The sequence below is a fragment of the Choloepus didactylus genome, chromosome 11 (genome assembly GCF_015220235.1).
Source record: "Choloepus didactylus isolate mChoDid1 chromosome 11, mChoDid1.pri, whole genome shotgun sequence".
NCBI classification, from domain to species: domain Eukaryota; kingdom Metazoa; phylum Chordata; class Mammalia; order Pilosa; family Megalonychidae; genus Choloepus; species Choloepus didactylus.
Window position 1 is genome coordinate 85,294,771 of NC_051317.1, and position 21,187 is coordinate 85,315,957.

The 21,187-nt window shown below is 38.2% G+C and overlaps 2 protein-coding genes across 9 annotated transcripts in view; one reads left to right on the plus strand and one right to left on the minus strand.

The window, feature by feature from the left end:
• PDE4D (phosphodiesterase 4D) overlaps positions 1-21,187 on the minus strand; it is a 1,663,062-nt gene that overhangs the window by 1,075,846 nt on the left and 566,029 nt on the right. Inside the window, exon 6 of one of the 8 annotated variants that reach the window (XM_037799053.1) lies at positions 15,441-15,546. The exons of the other annotated variants lie outside the window; for them this stretch is intronic. The gene's annotated coding sequence lies outside the window, so the exon portion shown is untranslated. The remainder of the gene's footprint in view (positions 1-15,440; positions 15,547-21,187) is intronic. 8 annotated transcript variants of the gene reach the window in all.
• LOC119506134 (elongation factor 1-alpha 1) lies at positions 4,464-5,984 on the plus strand. The gene has a single exon (XM_037799063.1). The coding sequence runs from the start codon at positions 4,532-4,534 to the stop codon at positions 5,918-5,920; it is 1,389 nt and encodes a 462-aa protein (XP_037654991.1). The 5' UTR covers positions 4,464-4,531; the 3' UTR covers positions 5,921-5,984.

The following is a 21,187-nucleotide window of genomic DNA, read 5'->3' on the forward strand; positions in this document are numbered from 1 at the left end:
TTTCCAGCTCAGGTGAACACAAAGATAACAGATAGCTTTCAAAACATCCACAGAGCATGATTCAAATATAAGCTTTGATTTCAAACTGATTAGAAGCAACAGAAATCATGGAAGTCTTTCTAAGGTCATTTCCTATAACTCACTCTCCAAAACTTCTAACAAATTCCTAAAAGGAACACAAAAGTTTCTTATCCAGTAATAATATACTGTATGTTCTCATCAACAAGAAAGTCTATCTATCTGAAACTCTAGGATTCAATTAACCTTCTGTAAATAGTATTGCATCTTTCCTGGGTGACCTTGAAAAATGAAGCAGATTCAATTTTGTGAGAAGAATTTAAAAAAAAAAAAAAAGGAAGAACATGAGTCCTTTCAATTATTGACTTCCCAATGATACACAGTAACAGAATCTTAACTGCATAAAAGGAAGTCAACATTTTTGCGGGCCCCTCAAAATCATATCCAGCCGGCTTATTCTCTCAGTGTTTTGAAGAAAACCTCTCACTTGAGGAACCAAGTGCCAATCTGGAACCAGGAATACACAGAATCTATTGTCTTAAACTACAAGTTTTACTTAAATACTAATAACCAGAAATACATTTACAAGAATGAAAGCAAAAACTACAACTATGATTTAAGAGAAGGTACATATCTATAATAATAAACTAGGTGTGTAATTCTAGAATAAACTAACAAAGACCAGAGTGTGAAGAGGAAGAGGAGACAAAGTATTGCCAAATTGCCTCTCTATATGGAGAAAGTCAGAAATTTCACTTTTGCTCTTTCTTGGCTTTGATGTTCAGAGAACCGTAAAGTACTGAGTTAATAAACTGTGGATTGAAAGAATGTTTATCTTAAATCTTACATCCAACATTAAACTTGTTCTTGTTAAATTCAGGAATAATGTGAAGATGCTCACCCTCACCCCTTCCGTTGAGCATTATTAATAACATTTACTGTATTACATGTGCTCTATAGGTAACTCATTTGACCCTCAAAAAAATCACCTGAAGGCTTGTTATTCCCATTTTGTAGATTTGAAAATGAGGTCTAGAGAGGTTAGTTTGCCCGTCAAGACATTACTGGTGAGTGGTAAAGCCAGGTTTTGAGATTAGTTTTACCTGACACTAAAGCTCATGGTATAAACCTGAATGTGACATTGCCCCCATTTTTGAAGAGCTTCTGACCAATTCAAGTAAGCTGAAAATAGAAATAACAGGCCTAACTATGGGAAAAGGGAAGAAAATGTAATTATTTGATGATAATCCCATTTAATTTAGGGAACCCAAAAGAATCAACTGGAAAATAATTGCAAGTAAGAATAATCATGTGAAGTCATCCAATAATAAAATAAAATATTCAAAAAACTTTCCTTTATACAATTAAAGATCAGTTTTTAAAATTACAATGGAAAAATCTCATTTACTAAAAATAAATAAATAAATAAATACATAAATAAATAAATAGACGTAACTTAAAAAGAAATAGGTGTAATCTAGATTAATTTGTATATCCACATAAATTTCCGAAGACTTGGTATAATTATGACTAGTTATGACTAGTATTCTTTGCAATTAATTTCTAGATTTCATATCGTGGCAAAGAAAACTATTTTTCCTCTTTGAAGGGATAGGAGAGACCTTCAACTAAAAGTAAAAAGAGAGGAGAATAACAAGAATGTTTTAAAATGAAGAATAGTGTGAGAGGGCCTTGCCCAACTAAATATAAAAATGTACCATGAGAGAACCTAAGATGGCTGCTAGGTGAGACTGGGTAAAAAAACACCTCTGTGAAAAATACTAGATAAAAACCAGAAAGTGACCCAGAACGCCAGTTCTAGCGATGCACCAGCCAGACAAGATCGGCTAAATCCACAGGGACTGTGCAGTTGGTAAAAAAGGGAGTCTGCATTCTGAAACGAGTGAGTGAGTCAGCTGGAAGTCCGGGGGCCGTGCTGCAGTGTGGGGAAACTGTGGTTGGTGTTTGGAGATGGACTAGCCCTTTTTTTTTAAAAAAAAAAAAAAAAGAAAAACCCAGGAGCGGCTGTAGATACGGCAGTGAGAACTGCACAGTGAAGCACTGCAGGAGCAGGCTATAGCCAACACCTTGGTGTCTGGTGTAGAGGATAGCCCTCCTCACACCCACTGCTGATTGTCTTGGGGCCAGAGGGACAGAGGGGAGAACCAAAAGGAGAAAGAAACCATGACCCTTGCAGCTGGCTTCTTGGCATGCTGGTGACACTCCTGCCCGGGGCTGGACCCACAGCCCAGAGCTGAGCCAGGAAACCCAATGTGACGGAGAGTGTATTCCACGGCACCATGCACATGCCACAATATCGGCCTTAGACAGTGGCCTTGGGTGCACCCACAGCTAGTTGTCCCAGAGCTGGGAAGGTGGAGCTGTGCGAAAAGGGGGAGAGGGGTTTGAGACACCCCATTCAGCCATTTTTGCATCAGGCTGGGAGTGCCCCTGAAAGCCCCAGCAGCCCGGGGCTTCCCTTGAGGGAAGGCATGCACTTGTGACATAGCACAGCCTTCCCTCAGCAGAGGTACTGGAAGATCACAGCTGAGAAGGGGGGCCCACTTGGAAAACCCAGGGACCCTACATCAATGCTGGGGACTTGTGGGTCAGCAGCAGAGACAATCTGTGGCAAGACTGAAATGAAGGCTTAGACTCTTGCAACAGCCTTGAATCTCCAGGAACACCTGGGAGGTCTGAATATTAAAGCTGCCATGCCACCCTAACCACCCAGACACACGCCCCACATTCAGGGCAGACAACACCAACAACACACCCAAACTGAGTGCACCATTGAACCCCACAAGAATCATTTCCCTACACACCACAAAGACAAAGTTGAGGAGAACTGACTTGAGGGGAATAGGTGACTCGCAGACAAGCCACCAAGTTGTAGATCTGAAAAATTAGATTGGTTTTTTTTAGAACTTGAAAGAACCCTATCAAGCAAAGAAAATGCCAAGAGTCCAAAAACAACAGAAAATCTTAAAGCATTTGATAAAACCAGACGATATGGAGAACCCAATCCCAAACACCCAAATCAAATGATCAGAAGAGACACAGAACTTGGCACAATTAATCAAAGAACTACAAAGAATGAGAGCATGGCACAGGATATAAAGGACATGAAGAAGACCCTAGAAGAGCATAAAGAAGAAATTGCAAGAGTAAATAAAAAAATAGAAGATCTTATGGAAATAAAAGAAAATGTTGGGCAAATTAAAAAGATTTTGGATACTCATAATACAAGATTAGAGAGAGTGGAACAACAACTCAGTAACCTAGAGGACCACAGAACAGAAAATGAAAGAACAAAAGAAAGAATGGAGAAAAAAATTGAAAAAATCGAAATGGATCTCAGGGATATGATAGATAAAATAAAATGTCCAAATTTAAGACTCATTGGTGTCCCAGAACGGGAAGAGAAGGGTAAAGGTCTAGAAAGAATATTCAAATAAATTGTTGGGGAAAACTTCCCAAACCTTCTACACAATATAAATACACAAAGCATAAATGCCCAGCTAACTCCAAATAGAATAAATCAAAATAAACCCACTCCAAGACATATTCTGACCAGACTCTCAAATACTGAAGAGAAGGAGCAAGAGAAAAACAATTCACCACATACAAAGGAAACAACATAAGACTCAGTAGTGACTACTCAGCGGCCACCATGGAGGCGAGAAGACAGTGGCATGACATATTTAAAGTTCTGAGAGAGAAAAATTTCCAACCAAGAATACTTTATCCAGCAAAACCCTCCTTCAAATTTGAGGGAGAGCTTACATTTTTCACAAACAAACAAATGCTGAGAGATTTTGCCAATAAAAGACCTGCCCTACTTCAGATACTAAAGGGAGCCCTACCAACAGAGAAACAAAGAAAGGAGAGAGAGATATAGAGAATTTTAACAGACATATATAGAACCTTACATCCCAAATCATCAGGACACACATTTTTCTCTAGTGATCACGGATCTTTCTCCAGAATAGACCATACGCTGGGACATAAAACAAGCCTCAATAAACTTAAGAAAAAAAACAATTGAGTATATTCAAAGCACATTCTCTGACCACAATGGAATACAAATAGAAGTCAATAATTTTTCATTTGTAACTCCACTATTTACTTCCTACAGGATATAAAATATATAAACTCTAATGACAAATCAGTGGTTTGGGACTCAATGTAAAATATGTAATTTTTGACAAGAACTATATAAAGGTGGGGGAATGGAGGAGTATAGGAACATAGTCTATGAGTCCCATTGAAGTTAAGTTGGTATCAAAGAAAACCAAGATTGTTATGGATTTAAGAGGTTAAATTTAAGCCCCACAGTAAACACAAAGAAATTATCAGAGAATATGAACATAGAGATGAAAAGTAGAGTATGGGTTATGAGAAGTGGGGGAAGGGGCAATGGGGAGTTAAGAAATGAGTGTAGGCTTTTTCGCAACGGGTTTGCCGCCAGAACACAGGTGTCGTGAAAACCATCCCTGATTCTTAAGCCAAAATGGGAAAGGAAAAGACTCATATCAACATTGTCGTTATTGGACACGTAGATTCGGGCAAATCCACCACTACTGGCCACCTGATCTACAAATGTGGTGGAATCGACAAAAGAACCATCGAAAAATTTGAGAAGGAGGCTGCTGAGATGGGAAAGGGGTCCTTCAAATATGCCTGGGTCTTGGATAAACTGAAAGCTGAACGTGAGCGTGGTATTACCATTGATATCTCCCTGTGGAAATTTGAGACCAGCAAGTACTATGTGACCATCATTGATGCCCCAGGGCACAGAGACTTTATTAAAAACATGATTACAGGCACATCTCAGGCTGACTGTGCTGTCCTGATTGTTGCTGCTGGTGTTGGTGAATTTGAAGCTGGTATCTCCAAGAATGGGCAGACCCGTGAGCATGCTCTTCTGGCTTACACACTGGGTGTGAAACAACTAATTGTTGGTGTTAACAAAATGGATTCTACTGAGCCACCCTACAGCCAGAAGAGATACGAGGAAATCGTTAAGGAAGTCAGCACCTACATTAAGAAAATTGGCTACAACCCCGACACAGTAGCATTTGTGCCAATTTCTGGTTGGAATGGTGACAACATGCTGGAGCCAAGTGCTAACATGCCTTGGTTCAAGGGATGGAAAGTCACTCGTAAGGATGGCAATGCCAGTGGAACCACACTGCTTGAAGCTCTGGATTGCATCCTGCCACCCACTCGTCCAACTGACAAACCCTTGCGTCTGCCTCTTCAGGATGTCTACAAAATTGGTGGTATTGGTACTGTCCCTGTGGGCCGAGTGGAGACTGGTGTTCTCAAACCGGGCATGGTGGTCACCTTTGCTCCAGTCAACGTTACAACTGAAGTCAAGTCTGTTGAGATGCACCATGAAGCTTTGAGTGAAGCTCTTCCCGGGGACAACGTGGGCTTCAATGTCAAGAACGTGTCTGTAAAAGATGTTCGTCGTGGCAATGTGGCTGGTGACAGCAAAAACGATCCACCGATGGAAGCAGCTGGTTTTACTGCTCAGGTGATTATTCTGAACCATCCAGGCCAAATCAGTGCTGGCTATGCACCTGTGCTGGATTGTCACACAGCTCACATTGCTTGCAAGTTTGCTGAGCTGAAGGAGAAGATTGATCGTCGTTCTGGTAAGAAGCTGGAAGATGGCCCCAAATTTCTGAAATCTGGTGATGCTGCCATCGTTGATATGGTTCCTGGCAAGCCCATGTGTGTTGAGAGCTTCTCTGATTATCCTCCTCTGGGTCGTTTTGCTGTTCGGGATATGAGACAGACAGTTGCTGTGGGTGTCATCAAGGCTGTGGACAAGAAGGCTGCTGGAGCTGGCAAGGTCACCAAGTCTGCCCAGAAAGCTCAGAAGGCTAAATGAATATTACCTATAACACCTGCCACCCCAGTTTTAATCAGTGGTGGAAGAACAGTCTCAGAACTGTTTGTCTCAATTGGCCATTTAAGTTTAATAGTAAAAGACTGGTTAATGATAACAATGCATCGTAAAACTTTCAGAAGGAAAGGAATGTTTTGTGGACCATTTGTTTTTGTGTGGCAGTTTTAAGTTATTAGTTTTTAAAATCAGTACTTTTTAAATGGAAACAATGACCAAAAATCTGTCACAGAATTTTGAGACCCATTAAAACAAAGTTTAATGAGAAACCTGTGTCTTCTTTTGAAAAGTCAGCCTTGAATTGCTCAGGCAAAAGACAAAGTGCTCATAACCTATTTCTGGTGTTTTATCCGCTGAAATTTGATACGATAGTTCAGTTAAACAGTTTTTTTTCAGGACAAATTGAGGGATTTTTCACCTAATTGGAGGGATCATCATTTAAGTTGATTTAAGTACTTAGTTAAAAAATGGGGTGGTTTATTGGTGGCAACCCTAATGGAAAAGCAAAGGGTAATTTGTAATGTTCATAAGCTACCTTAGAAGGCCAAGTTCTGTTACAGAGGCCATGTGTTGCATATAGAATTTTAATTTTGTGTAGTTATGTCTATATCAATATTGAGTGAATGAGTTTATTGTATCTAGGAAAAATAAAAGATACTGGAAGTTGAAAAAAAAAAAAAAAAAAGAAATGAGTGTAGGGCTGCTGTTTGAGGTGAAGGGAAATTTCTAGTAATGGATGGTGGGAAGGTGATAGCATTACAACATTCTAAATGTGATTAATCCCACTAATGGAATGCTAGGGAGGGGGTGGAATGGGAAGATTTAGGCTATATATATGTTTCCACAATGGAAAAAAAAAAAAAAAGACAGTCTAAATAGATGACAACTGAATGCCAAGGATGATCCTGGATGGGATCTGAGGATGGAGGACAGGAGGCTCAAAGCGATACAGTTGGGACATAAGAAAAAAAAAAGGAAATATAGAATGTAAGCTTTGTATCAATGTTGAATTTCTTGAACTTCTTAGCTGCGCTTAATGGGATTGCATAAAATAATGTTCTTGTTCATGGGAATTGTATATGTGAATTATAGTGTTTGCTTAAGGATGTGTGCAGCTTGCTCTCATATGTTCAGAAGACAGAGCAATATATGATGGATGATATATAGGGAGGGAGGGAGGGAGGGAAAGAAAGAAATGGCGGTGTGACAGCATGTTAAAGTTGGTAGATCGGGGTTTCAGGGGAGGGGGGTCAGGGTATGCTGTGTATGAGGTTTGTATGGTTTTTGCAACTGTTCCTGTAAATTTGAATTTATTTCAAAATAAAATTTTTAAAAAAAAGAGAAAAATGTACCATGAAACTGCAGTAACAAAAATAGTGTGGTACTTGCATAAAAATCAATAGAAAGATCAGTGGAATAAAATAGAATTCCTTAAATATTTCTTACATAAAAACATTACCATGTGTTAACATGTTAAAGGAGGCATTATCAACAAATGGGGAGAGATCTAGCATAGAAGTGTTGGGCAAACTGGTTACATAGACCAAAGTAAATATGAGATAGAATTAAAAGGCTAAATATTTCAAAAGTCATAAAATAGAATATAAGTAAACATTAAATTGAGCTTATTATGTGGAAGTCTTTCTAAGCAGAAGAACAATGGGAAAAAATCGCAAATGAAATGAGTTTTTAAATATTGGAAATTTCCTTACATAAAATCATACAAAATTTCAGGAAAATGATAAACTGAAAAAATATTAGCACCACATATGTCATATATAAAATCTTTAACAAATCATTAAGGAAAACTCTATCCTCTTGATAGAAAAATTAGCTCAGAACATGAACAAACAATCCACAGAAAATATTGGGTCACTCTCTCTAGTAATAATAAATTCACCTGAAAACATTAATATGTTGCCATTTTTAACCCATTAGTGGCACTTTTTTTTTTTTTAATGGTTGAAATGCTACAATGAGCATAACTGTAGTTATCTATGTAACTACAGGAGCAAAAGATCATAGAAACTTTCTGGAAAGTCACTTTGAAATGTGCATTAAGAGCCTTAAAACCATTTATGTCCTTTAATCTAGTAATATTGCTTCTCTGCAAAGTAACCTAAGATCATCAGTGAAGGAGTTCAAAGTTTGAAATTAGGATATTTTTTGTAATATGATTAAGGGTGAAAACTTTGAGACAGCCAAAATTGTTCAGCAATAAAGAAGTAACCTTAAAACGTCTCTATATAATAAATACTAAATAGGCATTAAAATTTTTTTGAAGAAATTTAAACAATATGCTGTCAAATGGAAAAAGCAGGAGCCCAAAATATATTTATTATATTAAATATATTTCAAAATTGAAATACACACACACAACATACACACACATTGTAAATATACTAGAAGGAAATATAGCATAGTGATTGTCTTTAGGTTGTTATCTTAGGGTTATCTTAATCACCCAAATCCAAAAACTTAATACAACTTTTGAAGTCAGATAACCAACTAGTGAACGTTAGGGCATTCTGAGACAAAAGTTGTGACCATTTCTATGACTCTTCATCCCTGTACAACCCTTGGTTTCCTGTTATTCTCTTTGCCCTCCTTCCTGCCCTCTACCCATAAGAAATGTGGAGTAAATAGGAAGAAAAAGATTCAAAGAGAAAGAGGTAAGGGTAGGAGGCATAGCAAAGGGTAAGATTTAAGAAGTCTAAGAGGAAGAAAAGAGAAAAGATTGAGACTATGAAAAGATGACAAGATATGGTGAAACAACAACAAAAAAACACTGAAAATAATTACATGTAATTAGTATGTCAAAATTTGAAAAAGAAAACCATATTGCAAAATATTTTATCTGTCCCAAATAAAGGGAACTAAGCCAAGACTTTAGATTTAACTACTAACCATAGAAAATTCAAGAGATAGGTGAATATGTTGAATCACACCATGGGAATACAATCAGCAAAATCAACCTGTGAGCAACTGCATAGAACACAACCCAGGTCTTTCGACATAAAATTGAAGAGAGAGAGAGAGAATTTATGGTTTAAAAAAGAAAACACAATAATTGCAATAAAACAGTGCGTGTATCACCATTTTACCTAAGGTTGGCTCTAAAATAAGGGTTAAAGCTACATGTTCACCATGCCCAATGAGGGAGCTGTGAAAACTAATTAAACAAAATTCTTAAATTGCTAAGTATGCCCCAGAGACAGTGGTTGTGTACACTCAACCCATCATAATGATGATGATGATTATACTATGGGATTCTAAGATTATGCAGTGCCTTTTCGTGATAGGAATTTCTCCATTGTTCATTAACTGGGCAGCAAAAACTGATGATTCATAGATCTGATCCCACCAAGTGTTCACTAACCTTTATATAATTAGGTGCTTTTTTTCCTCCTTTGTCCTGAAGCTGAACATTCATAGGGAAATTCTATCCCTTATAAATAACATTTAGCAAGAATTAATTACCGTATCTCCTTCAAATAAACTGAAAGTTTCCCAGAATTTAATAAGCTATTGCTTTTCATAGTTAGCATACACCCCCTCAGGACTGCATTCTAAATGCATTCATCTCTGACACTCAAATTCAGGGCATTAGGCTTTTTTTTTCCTTCAAGGTTATAAGGCAATATGCCCTTTTTCTTGATTTTTTTAATATTAAAATTGCCAAAGTTTCACAATAAAAGGTGCATAGAATTTTTACAAGCATTTTCAAACTAGGCACTTAACTCTTCTTCCTTTTGCCACATTTGGCCTCTAAATATTATTTTCTAGGTTAGTTATGAGACAATTTTTCAAAATGTTGCTTTCAGTAACCACCCCAAACAATGAAAATTGAAATCAGCTTCCAATGGTTTGATTTGTTATCATGGGTTTCCTTGAACGACAGAATAACAAATCACTCCAAACGTCAAGGCAACAAGGATTTTCTAAGTTAGATTACAAATATCAGAGTATAAAAAGATATTTTCCCCACATGGGAACGATTAACCATTTCTTAGCTAGTACACCCACAGCTGAAAAGTAGAACAAACATAGGCATCAATACGGACTAAGAAATAGTCAAATATCTGAAAAATCTTAAGCAAGTGGTTATACCAGTTAAAAAATCCAGCAAATTGACCAAATGCTTCACCGCTCAGGTGTGTTGACTACACATACACATCCCTGCTTTAATTTCACTATGCTGAATATTTGATGTAAAATACTTAATCTCATTCCATGTCACTTGCCTGATAGACTCTCAGGGTTGGAAGTGACTGGAAATGCCACTCAGTTCAATAATATCCTTAACCCATGACCCTCCACATGAATAGGTAATTAATTTTCCCTACAGGAATGGCAAGTAGATCACATTTCTATGCTTGAATATCTTCAATCATTAAATCTTCACCTTTTTAATGAGGATCAACTATGCAACAGGCATTGTTTTAGGTGCTTGAATACAACTGTAAACAAAATAGACAAAGATCTCTGCTCTAAAAGAGCATGCATTCTAGCAGTGTCTGGAATAGAATTCACTACTCACAGCTTATTTGACTTCATTCTTTCAGTAAATATGCACCAGGTGCCAATATATGTCAGAAACTCTTCTAGGCACTGATGAACCAAAAACAAATGAAAAGCATCATCTCATGTCGCTGTGAGAAAGCTAACCAATAGATTTAATGGAAATTTGCTTCCCTATAATTCCCACCAGTGTTTTGTTCTCTGGGATCACACATAGTAGGTCTAATTGTCCCACCCCCAACCCAATCTTGTTTTATAGGTCATGCACTCTTCAGTTCTTTTCTTTCAGGTGACAAAAACTCAAATTCCTATAGGGAATTTAAAGGAACTTTGAATGAAGTGGGCTGAGAAGACCACAAAGGCAGACCCACTCCCATCTCCATGTTTGTTTCCATAGGCAAACAAGAGTGAAAAACAGAAATCTATATTTTAATGAGACATCTACTCATTTTAAAATACCTGTTACTAACGCAATTTTCTAAAAATCCTGGGTGGACCTTATAAAACACATCTAAATGGCATAAGTTTGGAACCATAGCTTTAGATATTCTGCATGTGACATAGTTTAAATCTCTCTCTATATAATGATTCGAGCTTTGGATGTACTCCAGTTTCTCCACATCCTTCTTAAATGAATTTCCCACAACTATAATCAAGTTTCTAACTATGGGAGAATCAGTGCAAATATAGAACCAAATTTCTGTCTTTCCTGTTCTAGACCCTGTTCTGTTCATGAAACCCAAGGATAAATTAACATTTTCTGGGGCATCCATCACATTATTGGTTCATTCTTATTTTACAGGTACCTAAATCTATGGTTGCTAGTAAACTAGATCCCTCCTCTGCCCATCTGCAATTAACATTAATTAGTATCACTCTCTTTGGTGTTCCGGCCTTTTATAAATTCACTTTTTTGGGTTTGCTTTATTATATATACCACTCCCCTCCAATCTGTCAAGCACTTGTTGTATACTGATTTTGTTACTGACCATATTACCTGTTACTCCCATTTTTGCCTCATCTGTGGATTAGCTCTTCAGGCCACTAATGCAACAACCTAAATTGTTGATAAAAATTGTGACTAGGACAGACTTAAAGACCAAACCCTCCAGTCAAGTACCAGAGGCCTGACTTTGAACACATGCATGCAGCCATTCAGCCACGACTTGACCTAAGGGTACCATTAATTGCCTTTTTATACCTTAATCATGATTTTTTATCATGGAAGATTCTATCAAATAATTTCTGACATTCAGATAGACAGTGGGGATAGCACTCTTCTGACCTATAGGTCTCACAGTAAAAAGAAATTAGTTTAATCTTAGGTACTTTATTAGTTGTAACCTCATACAAGCTCCAGATGATCACCACCTTCTTTTCTAAAGGCTTATAAGACATCTTTTAAAGATCCATTTTAGAACTTTATCTAATATTGATGTATTAACTCATTCATCCACTCAACAATTATTTGTTGAGACATTATTATATACTAAGCCCTGGAAAACGAATAGGAAAATAGAGAAAAACCCCTGCCTGTGTGGGATTCTACTTGGGGACGGGGGGGGGGGGGGGGGGGGGGGGAGGGGGAGGGGGTGATGGGATAAACAATATAAACAAGGGAACTACATAGAATGTTAGTGTCAAGTGTTCAGGAGAAAAAATAAAAGAGAGAAAGTAGACAGAAAGTCTGGAGGGTAGAACAGGGGCTTAATTTTAAATAGGGATCCGTGGAAGGCCTCTCCCAGAGAAGGTAACCTTTGCAAAAAGAGTGAAAAGAATTAAGATTGATGTTCTACTCCCCGAGGCTATAATTTGGCGTAATTCACTTTCCTCCTCTTCCTGAAAATTGAGATTATGCAATCCCATCCCTAAGGTACTTCATTAAGGTACTTAACGTCGATGTATCCCCTCATTTGTGAAATGGGCCCACCTCAAGCAGTTACTCTGAAAATTCAATGAGGTAAAGCAAGTAAAGAATTTACAACAGTGCCTAGCACATAATAAGCAAAATGAATTTTCCTACCTGTTCCTATAATGCAAATTAGTTCATATAGAACTGCTAAATTACCAGGTAATGTCAGTATGCCATGGACATTTTGTTGGCTCCGCTCTGGTTTTTCAAACCACAACACTTTTTTTTCACTAAGTGAGAGCAGTCAAATGCAAATACATAAAAGGAGCTGAGCACAGCACATGGCAGAGAAATATGGTGCTGTATGTGATGGCTATTCACCATGTATGTGACGGCTAGTTTCCTCTTGCCTCATTTTGGTCACATGCTTCATCTTGGAAAAGCTGATTGCATGGATCACTCGGTTCCTTGTGCATTTTGCTTTTGTCTTGGTAGTATTAACTACAGAAGTTTAGGGTTCACATTTAAAGGTTCTCAAGTTCTTCCACTCCATTCCAATTAAATTAGGCAGTTTTTTTTTTTTTTTTTTTTGAAGGAGTGAGGTGTGGGAGAAGGTCTCTTCACCTGGCTTAAATTCACTTTCCCCTTTCTAATATTTATTTTACCTTTTCTAACTCAAATATATTAACCTTGGAAAAAAGCCCATTTTTCCCCCATGCATCAAATTTTAATGTGGCATGAGTAAGTTCAGGGATTTCTTGTAGTCATTGTAAAAATTGCAGATGATCCCAACACTGCCCATGTTTAATGTCTTATTACAAAATCCACATGAAGCAAACAATTATATATCTATAATTTTTTTTTTTTTTTTTTTTTTTTGCAATGAGTATTTTAAAAAGCAACATAGGCAAATTTTTACAGTCCTGGGTCCTTACTCTGGGGGTCAAAGATGGAGGCTGGCACATTGGTGGTGGTTTCAAGTTTAAAGCCTTAAATTCATGCTTCTGAATGTTTCAGCATTAGAAAAATCCCAATAATTTCTACATAAATACAGCCGTATCCACGAGCAGATCCTTAGCTGATGGATACTTTCATCAGATTTGATTAAATGTTAAATGATTTGAACTGGGCATATCAAATAATTGGGGAGCCATTAAAGCCCCAAATTTATACTCACCTGTATTATTTTTTTTTTCACTTCTAAAACTTTAATTGCTCAAAGGTAGGTTTGGCAACACAAAAAAGTCGTATGGTGAATGCTACGTAATTTGCTCATTTGTCATTGAGAGTCTATTAAGATATGGTAAGATGTCATTCTTTTTAATATGACATGATTTAATAGCGTGATGAGTTTCTCTGACATAACATAGAAATATGAAACAAGTGTGGAATTTTTAGATTAATTTCAGTTCTAAATCAATTTTATTTTATTCAATTTTCTAGATAGAAATGATTTCTCAAACCCTTATAAAAATAACACTAGTAAAACATCCAATTATTCGTATAATCAAAATAAATTCAAACTAAAACCCCTTACTACCATCCCAGTTCCATCAACAACACCACAAAATGAATTATGTGTGGCACAGTGGCCATCATGTATGAGGCATATGTTTCCAGCTGAAGTGTATTATTTCACAGGAGAAATTTATCCCAACCAGCACTGTTTTCAGGAGTAATCTGGTGCAAACTCAGTACTAATGAGGGTTAGATTGTCATTATGATTCCTGGCCAGCCCCTGATAGCTTCGCTGGAGGAAACAGCTCTGCAAACACAAAAGGCCCCATTAGTTTCAGCAGTCATTTCACAAAAGATGCCATTTTTCATAGGGGAATTCAAACAAAAGCATGTTCCTCCCCACCTGCCTGCATTCTTGGGGATGGGGTGGAGCTCCCGAAAGCACAGGTTCTGCTGATGTCAATGATCCCTGCCAAGATTCCCCTTTTGAATGTCTATATGTAGACAGGAAAAGACAAGGAACAGGATTTGGCCCCTGGGTGGTGGTTTGCTGACACCTGTCCTAGACAGGTTTCTATGCTAGAGCAAAGAATGCATAGAGAAAACAGAGCCCTGTTTACAAACGGAGTGTTGTTATTCATGAGAGTAGGGTAAAGAGATACTACCTTTGAAAAGTTTTTGAAACATTGTTTACTTCTTTACATTTCTTAATTTTATACAAAAGAGATCATAACATGCAAAATTTTATTAGGCCTTGTCTTCTCTCATAGCATGTTGAGATTCAAAGGGGAATCTATACGTGTCACTGATCCATACGTCAACAGAACATACCCTTCTACTTTTGTGCCAAAATGGCAGAGTTAAGCAATTGAAACACATTGGCACTTAAAGCTGAAAATATTTAGCATCAGGTCATTTAGAGGAAAGTTTGCTGGTATAGGACATAAAACAGCATCAGAACAGAGGGTAGAGTTTTATCATCCAAAGCATTAAGTATAGCACCGTTTTTAAAGTGGTCACTCTAGTTAATAGTTACAGACTCCTCAGGCCCAGCGCCCAAAAAGAAATTGAATAGCAGAGAAAGAGAAGCTTTAACACTACAAACTCAACATACGTGTTGCTACAGATCTTCAGCTACTGATGCTTAGTGCTACTAAAGGAGTCATCACTACAACAAAGGTGTACGAAGGTAGGATTAAGAGAATTTCACTATGGGTTAGAAATGGTAGTGTGCTGACACACTGCTAAGAACTCTGAAAATCTGTAAAAATAGATAATACTATATAAAAATAAATTACATTTTAAAATACCCTCCTATCAACACCTAAGATGTAATCATAATCAAAATCTTTAAATAAAACTACTTGAATTTTATAATGGGTGTAAAGTAAGAAAAGAAATTAGCCTCCACAGCAACAAATGCATGAGTGTGAGCATCTACCTTTTTGTATCTTAAATACTTCTTTATAATGCCACTCTAAATTTCTCCTTTTAAATCAAGGAACCCTACTGTTTCTAAATATGACTTGAAATGATTCTTCTTTATTCTATTCAGAATAGTTCAGTGAAAAATGAAAGAACAACATGACTTTATAAGATAGCATAAGCTTTACTATTGAAACAATAATCAGCATGAGGAAAGATAAGATGTTCAGAAGTCAGAAAAATCTTTACTTCTGTCGCCAAGACTCATTCAGTAGCACTGGTCATTCCAATTTCTCTCTGAGTGGGAATGCAGTCAAGGAAGATTTCCATAACCAGAGACTGGATTATTCTACAACTGGAACAAAAGAGAGAGAGCACATCACTTTTTTGAGCTTTCTGTGTACTACAAATGCCACAGACAGTTTTATAGTCTGATAATTTCTGTGTGGGAGGCCCCTCCCTATGAAAACATTATATTCCCAAGGAGATAAAGATCAGATAATTGAAAGAATTGAAAGGACAACTAGAATCCCATAAAAATTTCAAAAGTTTCCAATCCCTACTCTAACCTGATGACTTTTTCCACATATGGGTCAAGATCTGGTCACACACTGAGACCAATTTCTTCTATGGCTACAATAACATGTAGAATCTCTGAGCCCAATGGCTTTGCAAACTATCAAGTTTCTCTCTTGCCTCTAGGCTCCTATCTATTTGCCTAAACATAATTCTGGCTCTTGATTCCCCAGCCTCCTTGCTTAGGTCCCCAATTCCTATTATCATACCCTAGGCTTCTATATCTGGTTTGGATCCATAAGAGTTTCTGATGCTGCCTTTTTGGACACACAGAATCCTGACTCATTGTCTGGCTCCAATCTCCAGTGTCACTCTGCATTCCCGTGCCACTGTGAATCCTGGATTCAGACTCCAGGCTATTGAGGCCAACAGCCTTTTGGCTAAGACCAGATCTTCTTTTATGTCCACCTGTTCTGCCAAGTTTTTACCTTAAATCACTTTGACTTATGTAAACCCTAATTGATGATTACAACCTGGCCTTGATATAGTAAAACCACAGTTGATTCACTCAATTATCAAACTGCTGTGCTGCCAAATATCCCACTAAAATGTGGTAATAATTTGTTGATGACTCACTAGGTCTAGACACCACTGTGTGTACATCATGTATGTATGGGGGGTGTAGGAGAGTTCGTGTGTGTGTCCAATTTAATTCTCACAAAAATCTAGTAACGTATATAACACATTTCGATTTTACAGGCAGCAAACAAGAAGCCCAAAGGTACAGCAATTTGCCCTAACCCACACCACTAATAAAAGGCAGAGAAAAGTGATGAATCCATATGTCTGGCTATAAACTCATTCTCTGTGGGAGACTGTAACATGGGTAGCCCCGAAGGCATGCCATCTCTTTGTATCCCTGCCCTTATGTAATCCCTTCCCATGATGACCGTGGCTTAGCCATATGACTTGCTTTGTCCAACAGGACTATAGCAAACATGATGCAAGCAAAAGCTTGATAAATGCTTGCACACCAGGCAGATATTGTTCTTTTAAAACACTTGCTCTTGGAAACCAGCCACTGTATAAAAAGTCTGACCAATCTAAATCCATCATGCTGCCAGGAAAGCCAAGCTTATCAAACGGAGGAACTCAGCAGTACCAGATACGTGAGTAAAGCTTTCTTGGATCTTCCTGCCCAGACCAGCTAGTGACCAAATGCAGCCAAGTGAGTGAGCCAGTCAATACCACAGGGAGCAGAAGACTCACTCAAGCAAGTCATGCCCATGAAAAATAATAGTGTTATTTTAAGATGCAAAGCCCAAGCCACAACATCCTGACTTGGAAAAGGAAATTATTTCTCATTCTCAGCTTCTCCAGATGGCAAAAGTCCTCAGAATAAGAAATGACCACAGGGCAAAGATCACATCCTGAAGGCTGCTAGTAAAATGAGGCCTCAGGATGAATATCAATTCAAGAATATGTCTGTGATAAATCTCTTAAAACCCAAGTAAGACCCATTTAACTAGATAAAAGGGCTGGTAGTATCTTAAAGATGTTGCTCTATAGCATCTTGACTCTCAGTCTAAAGCAGAAAAGTGCCTATTTTTGTGAATAGATTTGTGGGAGTACACTTTGCCTGTTGGAATGGAATATAATTGGATACATAAGAAAAAACACAGAGTTTTTAAAGAAGGTGCAACATCTGGGATGAAAATGCAAAGAGGACTCTGGCCTCCAAACTTTACCTGGGATAAAAAAAAGGCTGAGAAAGCTATTCAGCCACAAACACGAAACATTTCTTATAGAAAAAGAGGGATGACTTAAAGGACAGAGACGTGAGCCACTGAAAACAATGGAATAGAAAACCACATCCAGAAGGCAGTACTGGGCCCTACTGAAGAAATATTCCTTGCCCCAGATTTGAGGGAGTTGGTAATATGGGCACATTTGGATTTCAGATTTGCTATAAAATAGTGATTACTATGTGCCTCCCAATTCTCTCCTTTTGAATGTCCCAGTCTATTACAATTATTGTATCTCTGCCTCATCATTGTATGTTGTATGTGGGGTTACCAAGAACTTACCATTTTTTGTCTCTGGATCAAGAGAAGCTGCACACGAAGAGCTTCTTCTTCAGATGGATATGATTTAGATGATAAGCTCCTGGACCTTGAACCTAAGCCTGATGCAATTATGTGATGAAGTTTTCATGGGACAGACATGAATTGCTGTGGCCAGAGGGATTGTGATAGCTAGTCTAAAAAGAGTCTCCCAAACAGTCTCCTCTTCCCTGTACATGTAGATGCTGCACCTCACATCAAGAAGGAGATTCTATTTTCCTTCTCCTTGACTATGAGCTTGACCTTTGACTTGTTTGACCAATAGAATGCAACAGAGATGATGACATGCTGGGACTTCAGGCCTTAAGAGATCTGACATATTCCACTTCCTCTATCTGGGAATGCTGTAAAACAGCTTGGGCTGGACTAATGAAATGCGAACCCACATGAAGAGAGAAAGAGCCCATCTGAGGCACACATGTAAGTGAAGTCATCCTGGCCTTGCCTAACCTAGCACCAGCTGAATGCAGCCAAGCTGATGCCACATGGAGCAGAAAAATCACCCAGCCAATTCTGGTCCAAATATCTGACCCAACAAATTACAAGAAATCAAAATAAATTGTTCTTGTTTAAGTCACAAAGTTTTGGGTGTGTTGCACAGCATTCAGTAAGTAAAACGTATTCTTTTCTTCCAGCCGCTCTCTCTCCCATCCTAGGCATAAGCTTAATCTGTCTCAAAGGTTTAGCTCTAAGGGCAGCCTAAAGGCAGCCTGTAACTGAGAATTTGCCAACCTCCAATCAGTGAAGCCCCATTTCATTCAAACCAATTATTTGGGATCATGTTTGTCTATATATAATTACCATTTAGGGATTCTTAATAGATAGACCAGTAATTTGATCATTTTATAGCATCAGCCTTGATTTAAGAGTCTATAAAAATATTCAGGGACAAAACTGAGACAAGATACTCAAAGGGAGAAGGGAAGTTCTGCCCTCCTACACAAAGCCCCATCATCCCCCAGAGTCCCGAACTCACAATGAATTCAAGAACGGAGTCATTGGAATGCAAGAGGGCTGCTGCAGGTGTCACTGAGTCACTTGATGACACGCAACAAGGATAATTGGACACAGCTTTACAGCCCAAGAGAACAGTGTTAGTAAATGGGCACATCCACAGAAGCCTTTGAGAATCCAAGAATAATGAGGTCAATTAAATCCTGCCTATCACTGTTCAAGGAAAATGTCACACTGTAACTACACCGAGACCCAGGCTCAGGGCACAGGCAGCACCATAACATGTGACAAACAGCAAAAATGGATGCAGAATGCTGTGCAAAACTGCCCAGAATAAGGATTTGCTGTAAATTTGTGCATGTGATCCATGCGTCAATGCAGGGAAAAAAACACAGTTGAGGGTATATTTATTTTTGTCAAGAGTGCAAATTTCATACCATCATTAGCATACTGAATGAAGGCTGAAGTCAAATATCAAGTCAATTTTCTGGGACTCTGACATAGGTGCAAAAGAACTAAATACATCAAGCATAGTTGTTAACTAACCTATAGGTCTAAACATTGTTCTTCCTCTCTCCAAAAAAAAGAGCAAACTGTCTTTAATGTGTCCTGGTGCTGCATCGTTTCAAATTCATCATCAAAAAGCATATATTAGCAGTAAATAGTGCATATTTTGTGCATAATTAATAAGACCAAGCAACCCTCCCCTGTACACTGAGAGCTGATTTAATGGCCGCTGTCTTCCAGCTGTGGTTTTTGTCAAATAATCCAGTTTAGGTGTTCAAAGTTTAGATACAGCAGCTTGAAAACTCATTATTGGTTTGGGCCACTTCATTCTCCCTAAAAAAGAGCTCCTTTATCAAAACTGGCTTAACTCAGAAGGTGGCATAGTTTCTCCAGATGGACCCCTGGCTGTCCCTACCTTCTCCTAAGGTGTCCTACCATCATTTGACTAACAGTAAGGTCACAGAGTTTATTGAATTCCTTTAACATAAGAAATATAGTAGAAGGAGAAATGGGAAATTGATTGAAAATATGAAGAGGTCCTAGACTCAAGAATTTTATAATCATTTAGAAAAGACCTTAAGATGCCTTCCTTTAATCAAAATCCAATTTAAAAATAAAAAGCACAAACCAATTATGGCTGCAAATTTCTGACATACCTCTTTCTTGTTCTCTTATGGACAGAGATACCAGTGAAGCACCTGAGAGCATCCCAGCTCTTTCTCTGCCTAAGCAGTCATAGTTCCTTGTTACACTTCAAATCTTCCTTCTTGGCCTGTGCTCTGGATTTTGGATGTGGCTGCAAAGCCCACAGACTCCACTACAAACTCACGTTCCTCTGCCTATGCTGGCTCCTCATTGATATTTGGTAATTCCTTTATCCCCCCCTTAGTCAACCCTATTGTAGTGTTTATTCCAATTCATTCCATTCTCCTTCAACTCCTCTTTTAGTTCCTTGTCCTCTAAGGAGGTAGGTACCTCTTTGGTGCCAAGTATCAACCATTAAATTGCCATATCTCTATTTCAAAATAACAGGTTCCTGGCATCCTCACCCATTTGCCCCTTTCTTCTTACACTGATTCCTCAACACACATGTAATCTCATCCTACCTACGACTGGCTCTGAGATATTAATGCTTCATCAAATGCCCTTTTCTCTCTAACTCGGAGAGGCAGTGTGATATGGTGGTTAAAAAGCATGGCTTGTGGAGCTTAACCTCTAGGGCTTAAATCCTGGCACCATCACCTGTTGGTGTGACCTTGGGCAAGTTATTTAAACTTTCCATGCCTTGGTTTCATCATCTGAAATACGGATAAAAATAGCAGTACTGGTCCCATGGGTATGTTATGAGGATTAAATTAGTTAAAACTTAGAGAATGCTGCCTGACACATAGGAAGTACTCAAATACTCTTTGCCATTACTACCTTCAATCTTTCCTAATTTTTTCCCCTGCCTCAACTATTCTTAATTTCTCCATGTCCTTAGGCATCTGTGCAATTTTTCTTTATTACTTCAACACTAATCTTCTTTTGAAAGCCTTGGTGAACTGCTGAACTTGCTTACAGCTGACTCTCTCATTAACTCTTGGTAATGTCAGCTTCAGCCCCCACATCAGTAATTTCCTAGGTTTCAACCTCAAGGGCCTGTTTCTTGTCTGTCTTCCTTTTTCCACTGACCACTGCTTTCCTTTTAAACATTCCTTCCTACTTGCCCTGCACCTCACTGGATGCTCCTGACTTTCCACTTACCTTTCAAACTTCTTTCTCTCCTCTGAATCTTGTCCTTCCCTCCCCCTAGATGAAGGGGTTCCCCAAGGTTATGGCTCTATTTCTCTTTCTCTCTCTCTCCCTCCCCTCTTCCCTCTCCTCTCTTTGCTTCTTATGCTGTGCAGTGAGCAA